Below are 14,025 nucleotides of genomic sequence, written 5' to 3' on the forward strand. Positions count from 1 at the left end.
AACACTTTTTCACACAGGGCCATGTAGCTTTGGATTTTTTTCTTCCTCATTAATAAAACCCTTCATTTAGAAACTGCATTTTGTGTTTACTTGTGTTATCTTTGACTAATGTTTAAATTTGTTTGATGATCTGAAACATTAAAGTGTGGAAAACATGCAAAAAAGTAAGAAATCAGGAAGGGGGCAAACACTTTTTCACACCACTGTATATGTTAGAAAAAAACAGAATGATGTCAAATTCTGCCAAAAATATTGACAAATAACAAATGGAAGGCTGAGATAAAGTGCACTTTTAAAGCTTTCGAGGCAGACCCTGGGTCAGCATGGTTGTGTGTCTTGGTCAGTTACCTGATACTGTGGTTCCTCAGTGAGGCGGCTGAGCTCTCTGAACTCCAGCTGGATGCTTGTAACCTCGGCTACAGTGCTATCTGAGGTCCAGCGAGGGGGGTGGGCTGTCCCTTTCCCGATATTCACATCAGAATAGGGGATCTTGGACGGGGTGTTAAAGGCCGGCATCAGCCTGGAGCCGATGTCTTTCTGCAGGGGAAGAATGCAGGTAACATGCAGACTCTGTGATATCAGCAAATATAGAATCGTCCAAAAGACCAATTTCATATTGTGTGTATACAAGGACTTATTCCTCACTGAAGTTTACGTGTTAGCCCTTGTGTCTCACAGGTTTGATCTGAATGTTGAGCGTATGTTTCTATTTAACATTCTGGGTAACATCTGCAGGCTGGTGGTAAAGACTCTTGAGATGACCAAGAGGCTCATTACAAAGGCTACAGCACTTGTAAGGTACAGCTCTGTCGCCACAATTATTCACAACTGAAGTAAATTGAGTGGTGCTATTATCTGCATTCTCCAACGTAACTAAAATACGCTTGCAGTTTTAAAATGAGCGCATGTGTGTTGACTCACAGCTTTGTCTAGGAACAGGGTGTCTCCAGTCAGATGGTAGGTGCTCAGTAGGCCTCCCAGGATGCGGATGGTGCTTTCAAATAGGTTGACATCTACATTCTTGTTGAATGTTAGCTCTGTGGCCACCCATGTCCTTGCTTCTTCAAATTCTGTAACATAACAATACAAATTTTAAGAATAAATATAGGGGCGGCACGGTGGTGTGGTGGTTGCCGGTTCGATCCCGGGTGTGGGAGCCCTTCTGTGCGGAGTTTGCATGTTCTCCCCGTGTCAGCGTGGGTTCTCTCCGGGCCCTCCGGCTTCCTCCCACAGTCCAAAGACATGCAGATTGGGGACTAGGTTAATTGATAACTCTAAATTGTCCGTAGGTGTGAATGTGAGCGTGAATGGTTGTTTGTCTCTATGTGTCAGCCCTGTGATAGTCTGGCGACCTGTCCAGGGTGTACCCTGCCTCTCGCCCAATGTCAGCTGGGATAGGCTCCAGCCCCCCCACGACCCTCAAGAGGATGAAGCGGTTAGAAGATGAATGAATGAATGAATGAATGAATGAATGAATGAATGAATGAATGAATGAATGAAAGAATAAATACAGAATAATATATAAATGAACCAACATAGTCTGAAATTATTCAGAAATTTAACAGTGTGGCACCACATAGTCTGAAATTATTCAGAAATTTAACAGTGTGGCACCACTACCCCCATATAAAGCAGACAAGAAGGTTTGGCATCGGAAGACTTTAAAGGATATACTAAAGCACCAGGTCGACAAGCAGGCGCAAAGAAAAAAAAAAATTGGTATTTATTGACAAACACTTCACTGAAGCTAAGGCAAAAATTGAACCCTGATCTGCTACATTTTGACACCATTTTTTGCCGTGACACTGGCTACACTGACTACAGCTTCATCCTTTGTAAGCTCCTAACTTTTCAACCTTTTAAGCATACAGGATCACAGTATTTGATCCTCAAAGACCGTTAGGTGGTTTGTCTGAAAACACTTTTATCACGCTAACAACCTAGTCAAGAAGAGGAGGAAGTTTACAGTTGGACATGTACCTTCTTTAAGCCCCAGGATCCACATGGTATCCAGGGCATCAATGAGCGTCAAACCCAGGCCAAACCACTCGCTGTAGGACTTGGAGAGGGGCCTGAGCTCATCATGTCCCCAAGCAAAGTCTTTATAACCCTTCCATGCATGTCTGAAAGCTTGCTGCACCGCCTCCAGCCAGTTTCCTTCTGGAACACACAATACACACAAGATTCCCAGTCATTATCCCACAGAGTGATTTAGAAACAAGAGAAACGTTCCACCTGTTTTTTAAAGTTACAATCATACTCTAAAGTGGATATTAGATTCCACAGTCACACTCAAACAGACATGCCTCCAGAGAGTTTTTACTTTATCAAACATGCTCAATGCAAACTACTTATTCATAATCAAATCAGAAAGTGGTCAATCAAACAGCAGATACCTGACTCATTTGTTGGTTTGTCTTTTTGGTTGGCGGGTGAATCCTCCTTAATTTCCCCGTCCTTAGTGCCTTCTGTGCCCTGTTCAGTGTCGATCACCGCCCCATGCCAGCTGAAAGTCACCAGAAGATTAAGAATAAATTATACAAATATGTAAACAAAACTAACTTGAGTTGTGATCATACACCAAGTCTCACCTGATGACTCCCTCCTCCTCTCCTTTCTTGCCGTTAGCTGCGTTTTCCTCAACCACTGGATCTGAAGCGTTTCCCTTCTTCTGAAGACGGTTGTGAAGGACAGGTGGTCCTCTCTTATTGGATAATTTCCTCTGTGACAAATGGTGACATAAACAAACTTTTTTAACCATTGAATTCTTCACTTCATGTAAGCAAGTTGTTAAGAAAGAAAAGCAGACTCATCCCTACAGGTAATGTTAAATAACTGTAGACCTATGTCTTTTTCAAGGAGATATTTTTTTAGTGAAACTTCCTGCCAACTTCCTTTAAAAATTAATTGCTACTATGACAGTCTTCACTGCTAAATTAGTGCACCAGGGATATTAAACTGGAGGGAGCCACAGCAACATCACATGCACTTTTTCTTTGTGACCAGTCACGTCATGTCACCTCTGGGATTTTTCACAAAAAAAAAGTTAAATTACCTTGCTAAAAAAAACTAGTATCTGTAAATGTATCTTTTTTCCATGTAAGAAAGAGTAAATGCTACCCTGACAGCATGTTCAGTGGATTGTCCAGGGTAACAGGAATATATCATGAACTGACTTTGGATATATGCAGGGTCCAAACTTAACTTTTTGACTTAACAGCCAAGGTGGATGGTAGATGAAAAAATACACTAGCCAAAAATATTTATTTTACCGGCCAAAATAATAAATTGCCTTTTTTGCTCTACAAACACATTTGTTTCAGTACATTTCATTGTGATAATAAGATAATATGTTGAAGACAAACTTAAAATAGAGGCCAGATCAAAATCTGAAGCAAAATTATTTTAGAATATTGAAAAACTCATCACTACAGTGTCAGCATGTGAACAAGTTCCCTCTTGTAAGCAGCAGGGTTGGAAATTAGTATCAGCCACCAGTCAAATACTGGTCTAATATGCAAGTGGCTGGTAGATTTCATTCATTCACCAGCCAAAAAAACAACAGTGATCCGTTAAGTGGCTGGTAGATTTTGCTATCCACCAGCAACAGTGGCAGGTAAACAAAAAAAAGTTCATTGTGATGTATATTTCTAGGGCTTTTATTGTGAAAGAGAAAGTGGAGTAAAGTAGAGTGACAATGTGGAAGGCAATAAAGAGTTTGCCGTCTTGGTTCAGACTACAAGGTCTGTTATTATTTCATTACCTTCTTAAGTATGGGCGCAACACTAGACAGCAGCAGACCAGCAGCAAGTGACATTTTAGTGGATCAGCTGATGTCCCGTATGGTAAACAGTGATGCAAAACTAGGAGCGCTCGAGACGGTCAGTCTCACAGCACCATTTAAATGGACAGGTGTGTGTGTGTGTCTGTGCGTGACAGACAGCACAGGAGCAGCAGAGCAGCGTGCCCCTAGATGATACAAAACGCGGCAGAGACTCACAGCATAGTTTTTTTAAATGACACAACTATTGTGGCACAAACATACCTGCCCGTGTGGTGGATAGTCTGCCAAGATTTACTTGCCAAACGAAAAAAATCGACCCACATTTGGCGCTTGGTGGGTGTTCATTTCAGACCCTGCATATATGACCATACATTAAGATGCACAATAGGCTACATCTTCCAACATGGACGAGGCCTCACTATTTGCCTAGTACTAATAATACCGAGCTTTTCAGGTCATGTGTGACTTCAAAAGTGGAACAAGCACAATCTCAGATCACATCCTGTAAATTCATAATGTTGAGCAACCTGTTTGTAGTGGTAGTTAGACTTAAAATAACAAGCAGGTACGATTCAGGTCATGTACTTCCACTTTAACTCTTACTCATATTGCCATGCTGATGTTGTAGCTGTGGCTCTCTCTATGACCCTGGGCTTTTTCTAAATAATGGAGCAAAGGTCCTGCACTATCATACTTTTGTAACACATAACATCATTCAACATCATAACTCAGCTGCTAAATATATATAGACAAAGTAGTTTGTTTTTCTCACTAATTTAATAATCACCTGAAATATTGCACTTTTTAAGTTTAAGTTTATTTACTTTATTAATCCCCCTGAGGGGAAATTCAATGTTTTCACTCTTGCTTGTCAATTACACACAGGTCTGAAAGACACACACATGCACAAACAGGACCTATACATGCACAAAGTGGAGAGATGTCAGAGTGAGGGGGCTGCCCTTTGGACAGGCGCCCCGAGCGGTTGGGGGGTTCGGTGCCTTGCTCAGGGGCACCTCGGCAGTGCCCAGGAGGTGAACTGGCACCTCTCCAGCCACCAGTCCACGCTCCATATTTGGTCCGGACGGGGACTTGAACAGGCGACCCTCCGGTTCCCAACCCAAGTCCCTATGGACTGAGCTACTGCCGCCCCCCCCTATTGACACTACAATCACCTCATGGGTTGCTGAATATCACAACCCATCTATCCAAATTAACATTAACATTAAATTTGAAAACACTCATCAGCAAAGGAAGATTTTCCAAACTTTCCAAGAATTTTAAGTGCTCCACTCTCTTAAGAAACCCTGTGCTACCCTTCAAAGAACACAAGCAGATAAACAGAAACCTGGGAGGTTTGTTCTGGCAGTGGTAGTTGGCCCTGTTTGACAGGCTCGGGCAGCACATGGGGGATGACGGGCCTCAAGTAGTTGTTAGCGTCTGTGTCTTGGTCCCCATCTGTAAGGCCTGAACACACAGACAAACAGATTGACTTTCAAGGTATTACAGTAATGCAGTAGCACAGTTAAAGGTGGCAGGCGGGCAGGATGATTACTGAGGGTCACAGGTTAGAGCTCCAACACGCTTAAACACTATTGCATTAATTTAACATATAACAACTCAAGCCTCAAGGAGCCTCTGACAGCATTCCAAGGGCTCAGATTCATGGAATATCATGGAAGATGTTTAATGTATAAGAGTCTCACCTCTGAGGTGTTCAGTAACAGCAGGATAGGAAGCGATTCCACAAATAAAAAGGAGGACGAGGATAAGGCTCCGCTGCAGTCTGGACAGCTGCTTCCATTTCTGCAGGCACACAGGAGAGAGGGAGATGGAACAGGCATGTCATGATAGCACAAATTTAGTATCACAATTCTTGACACTCAGTTTGATACCATCGTAACAAATATAAAACCTCCTTTATTAAAAACATTCAAATTGAATAAGATATATATTGTATCATTAATCCCTAATGATCCTCCTTGAACACACAGTACTACTCTATGTGACTTCATGAGACAGTTTGGGCAAAGAAACGAATATATAGCCTAACATATTTCTCCTAAATTGTTGTTATTCAGCACATGTGCATGTAAGATATGAAGGTTGGTCTTTGTGGTAGGCTATTTGTCCCGCCCCTCCCCCACTATATTTGGACAGTTGGGTAAAAAGTGACAGTAACAAGCAAAAATAATAATAACCAAAAATAATCATGATTATGATTTTTTCCATAATCGAGCAGCCTTACAGAGCAGGTCCTCTTCCATGGAGTCTTCTATGTTGTTTCTACAGTAGCCCACAAAGGACAGAGCCAACATTGACTCCAGATAGGGGCATTTGTGTTTTCACATTGGCAACCATAGTTTTCCTACATGTTTGGCACACATGAGAAGTTTCAGTTGGTTGCCATCTACAACCTCAACACTAGATGTCACTAAATCCTACACACTAGAGGCTAAACAGCAGATGCGAACATTTGGAAGCATACAGGCTGCCCTGTTAGTGGAAAAAGAAACTAGTATTAGTTCTCATGATGTCCCTGACATAGAGACTAATGCCAAGACAGCTAAGAACTGGATTTCTTTGTGCTTTCCAATAATAGGCCTTACACCACAGTGAAGTCAGTGACAGCTAAATAAAGCCCTTGATGATTAATAATATCTTTCTTTGTTTGCTTGTTTAAATGGAGCAGGACGCTGAAAAAGCCTTCCAGGTTTCCTTCATCTCCTGCACTGTAATAGCTGCCTTTGCTATTGTATCTACTTTGTAACGTCCTTGTTGTGCAAATAAACTAAACTGAACTAAATACTAAATGTTCTGCTGATGAGCGCTGGATCGTGTGCACTACACCCAATTCTACAATATAGCACAGAAAAGACGACAGCCATGCACTCTTCAGGTCCACAAATATCTTTTGTTGGCAAGTATCCGAAAATAGAGCCAGCAATGCCCAAAGAGGGAAACAAGATCGGTGTCCTCATTAGGGTGGGAGACAAGAGCACTTAAGATGAGAAACAGAAGCGAGAAGGAGACACGCTTTATGAGCAGCTCATAGATGCATCTCACTCACCCTCCAGCAGGACTGCCTCCTCCATTGCTTGCCGTTATTGTAATTTCCACTTCCTTGTCCAGCAAAGTTTATAGATATATAATCCTGTCGAGGTTGTGAGTGCATGTCTGTAACCCAGCCCTGGAGGAAGAGATACAGTGAATAGCAGTGTGAGTGAGAGGAGAGCCGGATGGAGATGGCAGGTGTGGTGATGTTAACCCAGATACAAACAAGCTGGGGGGGGCAAGATGCAGCTAGCATAGGAGCCTGGCTGGTAAATATAGGTGTGGTTGTGATATGATTAAAACAAAATGACATTATTCTCTACAATAGAGAGTTTTGCCCACTTTGATTCACTTCATACACATTTGACTAACGTTATGCTAAGAAAAACCTTACTTATAGGTTTTCCCTTAAGTTGCTGCAACCTCAGTTCACAACACACCTAATCTCAAGCAAAATGAATTATCGTAATGCTCAAACAGTTTCATTTCAGGGGAAATACAATCTTAGATGCTGGTGGTTAGCACAGCACAGCTAGCTACATAGCTGTCATCCTACCTCCAAGAGTTCAACAGGCTAATTTAACTGATAGCGTAAACCTAGATAAATGTTAACCGTCGAGATACATTGCTTTATCCAGTCGAAATAACTTTTGAATAAAGTACTGCATATTAAGATATTTACTGTAACTACTTACTGATATTATTTTACCTTTCACACGAGACGGAAACACCAGTGTAACGTCAACCCCGCTGTGGCAGCTACTTTACCTACGCGTCACCGAACTAAGTGACGTTTTGGCGGTTTCACAGACCAACTGTGGACCGAGGCATGGCGTGAGGCCTACAGTAACTGACACCATGGGTACACTCCAATACTTTTGAAGTACTGCAGAATCCTTCCTCAAAGAGAAAAAAACTCTCTTTGTTAAGGATTTAATGGCCCTACAGAAAAATTGACAACATGAAACTGACATCTTGTTACCTTGTAAAGTATCCAGCGTTAAATTAGATGTGCAACCAGTCTAATCCACCAGCAGGAGAGTAACGCTAAAAGCAGTCAGAACTGCGGTTAGCTCAACGTTAATGTAACAGCCTCGGTGGTCTCTCCATGTAGGAGACACTCCGCCGATGCTGTTTCCGAAAGTCCTCCTTTTATAATTGTTACACAGACGATTAAAGAATGCTAAATATCTTCCACTTGTATCTCAGGATGCGGTGTTGCCCACTGTCAACAATGTGATCAGGTGCACCCGTGCTGCCTTCACTGACTTCCTCGAAATATCGTAAACACCAAGTTTTAAGTTTTTGGTATTGTGATCCTGTTTGATCCACGTTTTATAAGAAATTAATTCAAAACACTAATTTCTTTCTGTAGTCACTCTGAAACCGTCAGTATTTTTTCCATAATGTTTTAGAATATATTATCACATAAACTCACACTCACCTTGGCCCATAAAATCAAAATAATAATAAAACATTTTCTGTATCTGTTATTGTTTCTAACTGTAGCACTTGAAGCAGTTCAGCATATTTGATGAAGCTGATGTATTTACATGTTTTTTTTCCCTTTATTTTTCTTGCAATTTTAGGGTTGTATCCACATGGTTGAATGCAGTTCCTGTAAGGGGCTTTGGATAAAGCGTCAGCTAAATGAATGTAATGTAATGTTAAGCCCAGTTCCACAAGTAAAACAAAATGCAACAAAATCCATTTAAATGAATTTAATTTATGATGAAGCACAATACTGTATCAAATGTAACTCACAGTAAGATACAGTTGTAGCATGGGTAGCTCAGAGGTAATACAGTGTCCAAGTCTGCAGGACCATATACAATTAAAACTGCAACATCCCTTCTTCTCAAATCCAATCAAAATAACTTATTTATCCATTTGGAACATCATTTGTGTAAAAACGTACTTATACTGGCTAAAGCTGCACTAATACAATGGATCAAATGACCACATGTTAAATGGCTTTTACTGACAAACCCTCAAAGAGTTATCACCAGACTGCAGTTCCCCTCAGCTCTACTGAGCTTTTTAGCCTCTTTTAGCACAATGGTTTGGATTTCCAGCCCACAACTCTGTTCCTGTGGACCCCATTTTAGGTAGCAGTCGGTTGTTCCAGCAAAAAAAAAAAAAACAACAACAACCTGATAAGGCCACTATGGTACACTACCCTTCCAGCACCTAACAGCAGACAGACAAAGTAAGAGATGAGAGGGTAAACATAGTGGAGCATTTGGCAGCTGAGGGTCAGATGTTTTTCTCTGGAGTTTGTGGAAGTCAAACCAGAGCTAGGTAAGTGTTGCTATCAGACTAACATTCATCAGGTGGACACAAACACAACTCAGATGAATGCTTATGTTGCAATAGGTAACTGTTTACTTACCCATACCAAATTTATAAGGTGATAATGTTATTTCTGTGTTTTCAGCTCACTCTGCAGCGCACAAGTGGCCAAAAAACAAACAAACAATTAATGTATGTGTAATTTTTGTGCAGCATCATTTAAATGTTAAGAAACACTGAGAAACAAGAAGCCTGGAATCAACACAACATAAATTAAGAACCTTAAAACAATTAGAAACTCAACAGGAACCAGCTCATGATGGATATGCACAAAGTAGGCTGAAGAACTACAATATATTGACTACAGGCAATAACAAATAAACTAATTGAAATATCTACAACAGCCACATGATGTATTTACAACAGTTACATTTAAAATAAAGGTTCAAATAGTGTCATGGACAGCTGCATAGGATCACAAAGAACACATCTGGCATCTTCTGATTGGTGGACTCTTCCCTGATGAGATTTAGCAGATGGTGAAACCTAAATAAAAATGTTCCTCATGGTTTAACAACCAAAACCTCATTAATAAAGTGAGTACAAAGGACCGACATTGTACACAATTCATCAAATAAATACCATGAAATGGACTATGGACTACACAAGAGCGTAGTAAGGGTATGGTAATCAGAAAGTACTGAGAGACGCAGACTATCACATAATTTGTCTTTTCATGAGATTACCATGAGGTAAGCATTTGAAAACACAACATCATGTCAGGATTTGTAAACACTTTTAAAAAGGACTGAAAGTGGCAAATGATCTGTTCATTTTTTACCCAGGTAGCCTGGTTCATCAAACTATAACCTGAACAATACTGGATTTTTGAGTCCAATACAATTATCAGAGTTCAGATTTCATCAATATGACCTGAGTTTCTCATCAGGAGGTGGAGGAGGGCACAGAGGATGGCATGACATGGAACATTTCCAGCTGTGTTTGTTGAGACAAAATTAGTATTTTTCAACAATATGTCAGGTCATTTCGAACCGTAGTTGTTGTGACAAAACTGGAAGATGGCTGTCCAACAGCAGACCAATGTTCGAGATCCAAAAAATAGCGGGTATTTTTAATGACGCGTTGGGACATTTCCAGCAGTATTTGTCGCGATAAAACAGGGTATTATTTAACAATATATGGGGATATTTTCAGCCATGTTTGTTGTGTTGTGGTATTTTAAGCCAAACCATGTTTTCCTCATCCTGATCAAATGTTTTTTGTGCTTAAACCTAAGCACACCATGACCACAGCCTTGTCACAACATTAAATAGAAAACTGAAACATAAAGAAGTTTAAAGTTTAAACATATCTGCTACATATCAAATGTAAAAATGAAACATAACTGTGGTTTGCAGAAATGTCCAGCGCCAACATTTAGTCTGGCTATTGGGTTGCTTAAATCTGGTTATTAAAGAAGTGTTACAACCGTATGTACCATCGGGAAATTTAACGGTGGAAAAGCAAACTTGTCGGTGTGGCCAAACTGTAATGGAGACAACTGTAGTGTTATTTTTCAATCAACATACACTGATAATGATACTGATTTATTTTATGAATCCATGAATAGTATTCTGATTGTGCTGTAGAGGTATTGGAGTTGTGATTCAGGTGGGATATGTGTCCTTCTTATCAATAAAATCCATAATTTTCATTGTAAAATCAATTAATGAGGTGCTTATGTACATCGTTGAGCTCTGGCCATCTTTGAAGGAACAGAGAAAACAAAAAAGAAAAAGCTATCATATGAACTTTGTTGCATGACCCAGGAGTTGTCACTACGTCACCAAGTTTCCACCACCTATGTTGACATTTGAGCACAATGATCAAGTAAAAACATACCTGAATCAAAATTGAAATGACTAAATGAATGTTGAGCATTTATATAAATAACCACGTTTCAAAAACACACAAACAAAATGTACAAAATATAGTTAATCAAAATATCCCTGGTCTTAAAGGTGGGTGAGTCAACAGTCAGTCTGTGCAGAGGAAACCTTCAGAAACTTTCTCCTGAAGGATCTTCAGCTCACTTTGTGCCTTTTGTCCTCATTAATAGTGAAAAAGATTGTGCTTGGTCAATTTTCGACCCAGACTTCCCAATACAAACATTGCTCAAAAAATCCAGAATGAAATGGCTAGTCAGCCCAATTGCAAAAATGTTGGACAACTGTGAACTAGAATGCAATGCCAAATCAGAAATAGCTATAAAAGACAGTACAAAAGTGCCAGAAATACATGGTTTGCCTGTTCAGATTGTTGTAGCTGCAGACGACCACACAAATGCAGCCATGCTAAGAGACAGGGGGCGTCCTTAGCTGAAGCATGCTGGTCCTACGGTGAAGCCAAACTCCTGCGTTACATCTTTGTTTCCGAACACTGCCAGGTCCCTGAGAGGCAGCAGTTGGAGATCTTCGCTTTCAAATTGAAAAACTGATTCCTGGGCTGCCGACTCAAGCTGCTCCGACAGCTGTGGAAAAGGAAACAGTGTTTGAAAATACTTGGATAAGTAATTCCCTTTTTGTTTATTAGTCTTTATAGTGGCATGCAAAGGTTTGGGCACCCCAAGACATTTGAGGTCTCAGACCATAATTAGCTTGTTAGGACTCTGGCTTGTTCACAATCATAGTTAGTAAAGGCCAGGTGATGCAAAATCCAAAGCTTTATAAATACTCTGACTCCTGAAACCTTGTCCCAACAATCAGCAGCCCTGGGCTCCTCTTAACAGCTGACTAGCACTCTGAAAACACTAAAGATTTTGTACAAATATTCATAGTTCTGACAAATAAAGAATCCTAATGACTTTGGTGATCCATGTGACCTGTTCTGTTGCACCACTATGAGGTGGTGTTGAGTGAAATGTCAGGGCAAATGATAAATACTGTAAATTTTCAAATGGAGCCTGTATTCAAATTCATATAGTAACAGGTGCAGCAAGCATGAACAAAGAAAGGCAAAGAGTAAAAATACTATTTCTCATAAGGTTGATTCAGTAAAACATACATTTCCACAGCATTCATTCCATCAGTACGGCAACAGAATCATGTCATACTCACCACTGTGCTGCACTCAGCTTCTTTACTCTTATAGAAACACTGTTTTCATTCATTTCTTTAGCATGGCAATGCAAAGTTAACCACATCAATTTACCACTTCCTGCAGATGCTGCAAATGAAAAGCCTTCCAGGAACAGATTATGCCTTGAGTTGCTGGGAGGCGTTTACTTTACTTAACTTGATTTTTCGTAGTAGTCTTTGAGTGCATTTTTGAGGGGCTAGAGGTGCTTGAAAACTCAAGCAACTTTGCACACTTGTCAGAAGTGGCAAAAATAGATATCTGATACAGGTCTCATGCTCAGGTGTGGCAAATGTTGAAAAACAGTGTTCAAAGTAAAAAAAAAAACATCTTTAAATTCAATGTAGATAAATGAAATTTGGTATGCATATGTTACATTTACAGACATAAACGAAAAAAACTCTTAGAGCTACACCCTACACCCAACAGGGAGTCAGCCATTTTTAATTTCCTTTTTTTGTTGTTGCCATTTCCAGGTACTGTACTTGAGCAAACTCTGATTCCTTTCAGGCAAATAATCAGATCTACTTCAAATTTGGTCAGTACAATATTGAGACTTTAACAATTAAAAGCTGTTGAAACTTTGAGTTCTCATGGAACTATGTTACTGTGGCGTGGCGGCCATGTGTGTGTTGTGATATGAGGCAGGAAGATGTTGTAACTTGAGTGTTCATTGTTCTATCTGCCCCAAACTTTGTGGCTGAATTTCTTTGCCAGGCCTGGGATAGAAGGCAGAGTACTTTGAGGACTGAGCTGTAAAATAGCATGTACTGTGGATTGTTCACTGCAACGTCATTGTAATGGTGTCTGAGGGTTAAGCACATGTTTGTGTGCATGACACAAAATGAAAAAAGTCACTCAATCATTTAATCAGATCAGTCAAAATTGGACAGTACAATCTTGAGAATCTTAACAATGAAAAGTTGCTGAAATGTTGAATTACTGTGGAATGACTTTGTCATGTTGGCCATTTTGCAGGTTTCACCATAAAACAGGAAGCTGTTGTGTCAGTGTACACTTTTCAGGCTGCCCCAAGGTTAGAGTGGAGGCAATATCAGCCTGAAGATGGAAATAGAATGTCATCACAATATATTGCTACATAAACTTGAAAGATATGGGTTCAGAGGAATTGCACACGCTTGGCTAAAAAATTATCTGGACAATAGATACCAATATATGCAAATAAGTGATGTGAGGTCCAATATGCTTAAAATAACTTGCGGGGTGCCCCAGGGTTCGATATTGGGGCCCAAGTTGTTCATTCTATATATTAATGACATTTGTAGTGTGACTAACGAGTTCAGTTATGTCTTATTTGCTGATGATACAACCTTATATTGCTCAGGGGAAACTTAGAATTACTTCTCAGCAAGGCAGAGAAAGGGCTACAGAGATTACAAAATTGGTTTGACCTTAATAAGCTTTCCTTGAACATAGATAAAACTACATATATTGCCTTCTCTAAACGGCAAATTAAAATTCAATTGAAACTGGCAATTAATGATATTGAATTAGAAAGAGTTTATGAAAATAAATTTCTTGGTATGATTATTGATTATAAACTCACCTGGAAATCACACATAAGTAATGTTAAAAACAAAACATCTAAAACAATAGCAATACTATATGGATACAAATATATATTACATAAACATACTCTATACATATTGTACTGTGCTCTTTTTCTGCCTTACATATTATATTGTGTTGAAGTATGGGGCAATACGTATATAACCAATATAAAACCCATTTTCATGTTA

General features: G+C 39.8%; 1 protein-coding gene across 3 annotated transcripts in view; it reads right to left on the reverse strand.

Moving 5' to 3' along the window:
- man1b1b (mannosidase, alpha, class 1B, member 1b) overlaps nt 1-8,095 on the reverse strand; it is a 20,266-nt gene extending 12,171 nt beyond the window's left edge. For all 3 annotated transcript variants that reach the window (XM_050051361.1, XM_050051359.1, XM_050051360.1), the window contains exons 1-9: nt 7,821-8,095; nt 6,855-6,974; nt 5,491-5,590; nt 5,133-5,251; nt 2,592-2,722; nt 2,397-2,506; nt 1,981-2,160; nt 922-1,070; nt 349-537 (exon numbers count right to left, since the gene is read on the reverse strand). In XM_050051361.1, the coding sequence (XP_049907318.1) occupies nt 349-537; nt 922-1,070; nt 1,981-2,160; nt 2,397-2,506; nt 2,592-2,722; nt 5,133-5,251; nt 5,491-5,590; nt 6,855-6,959 (1,083 nt within the window). In that variant the 5' untranslated portion in view covers nt 6,960-6,974; nt 7,821-8,095. The remainder of the gene's footprint in view (nt 1-348; nt 538-921; nt 1,071-1,980; nt 2,161-2,396; nt 2,507-2,591; nt 2,723-5,132; nt 5,252-5,490; nt 5,591-6,854; nt 6,975-7,820) is intronic.
- Between the last annotated feature and the right edge of the window lie 5,930 nt (nt 8,096-14,025).

This window comes from Epinephelus moara, chromosome 8 (genome assembly GCF_006386435.1).
Source record: "Epinephelus moara isolate mb chromosome 8, YSFRI_EMoa_1.0, whole genome shotgun sequence".
Lineage (NCBI taxonomy): Eukaryota > Metazoa > Chordata > Actinopteri > Perciformes > Serranidae > Epinephelus > Epinephelus moara.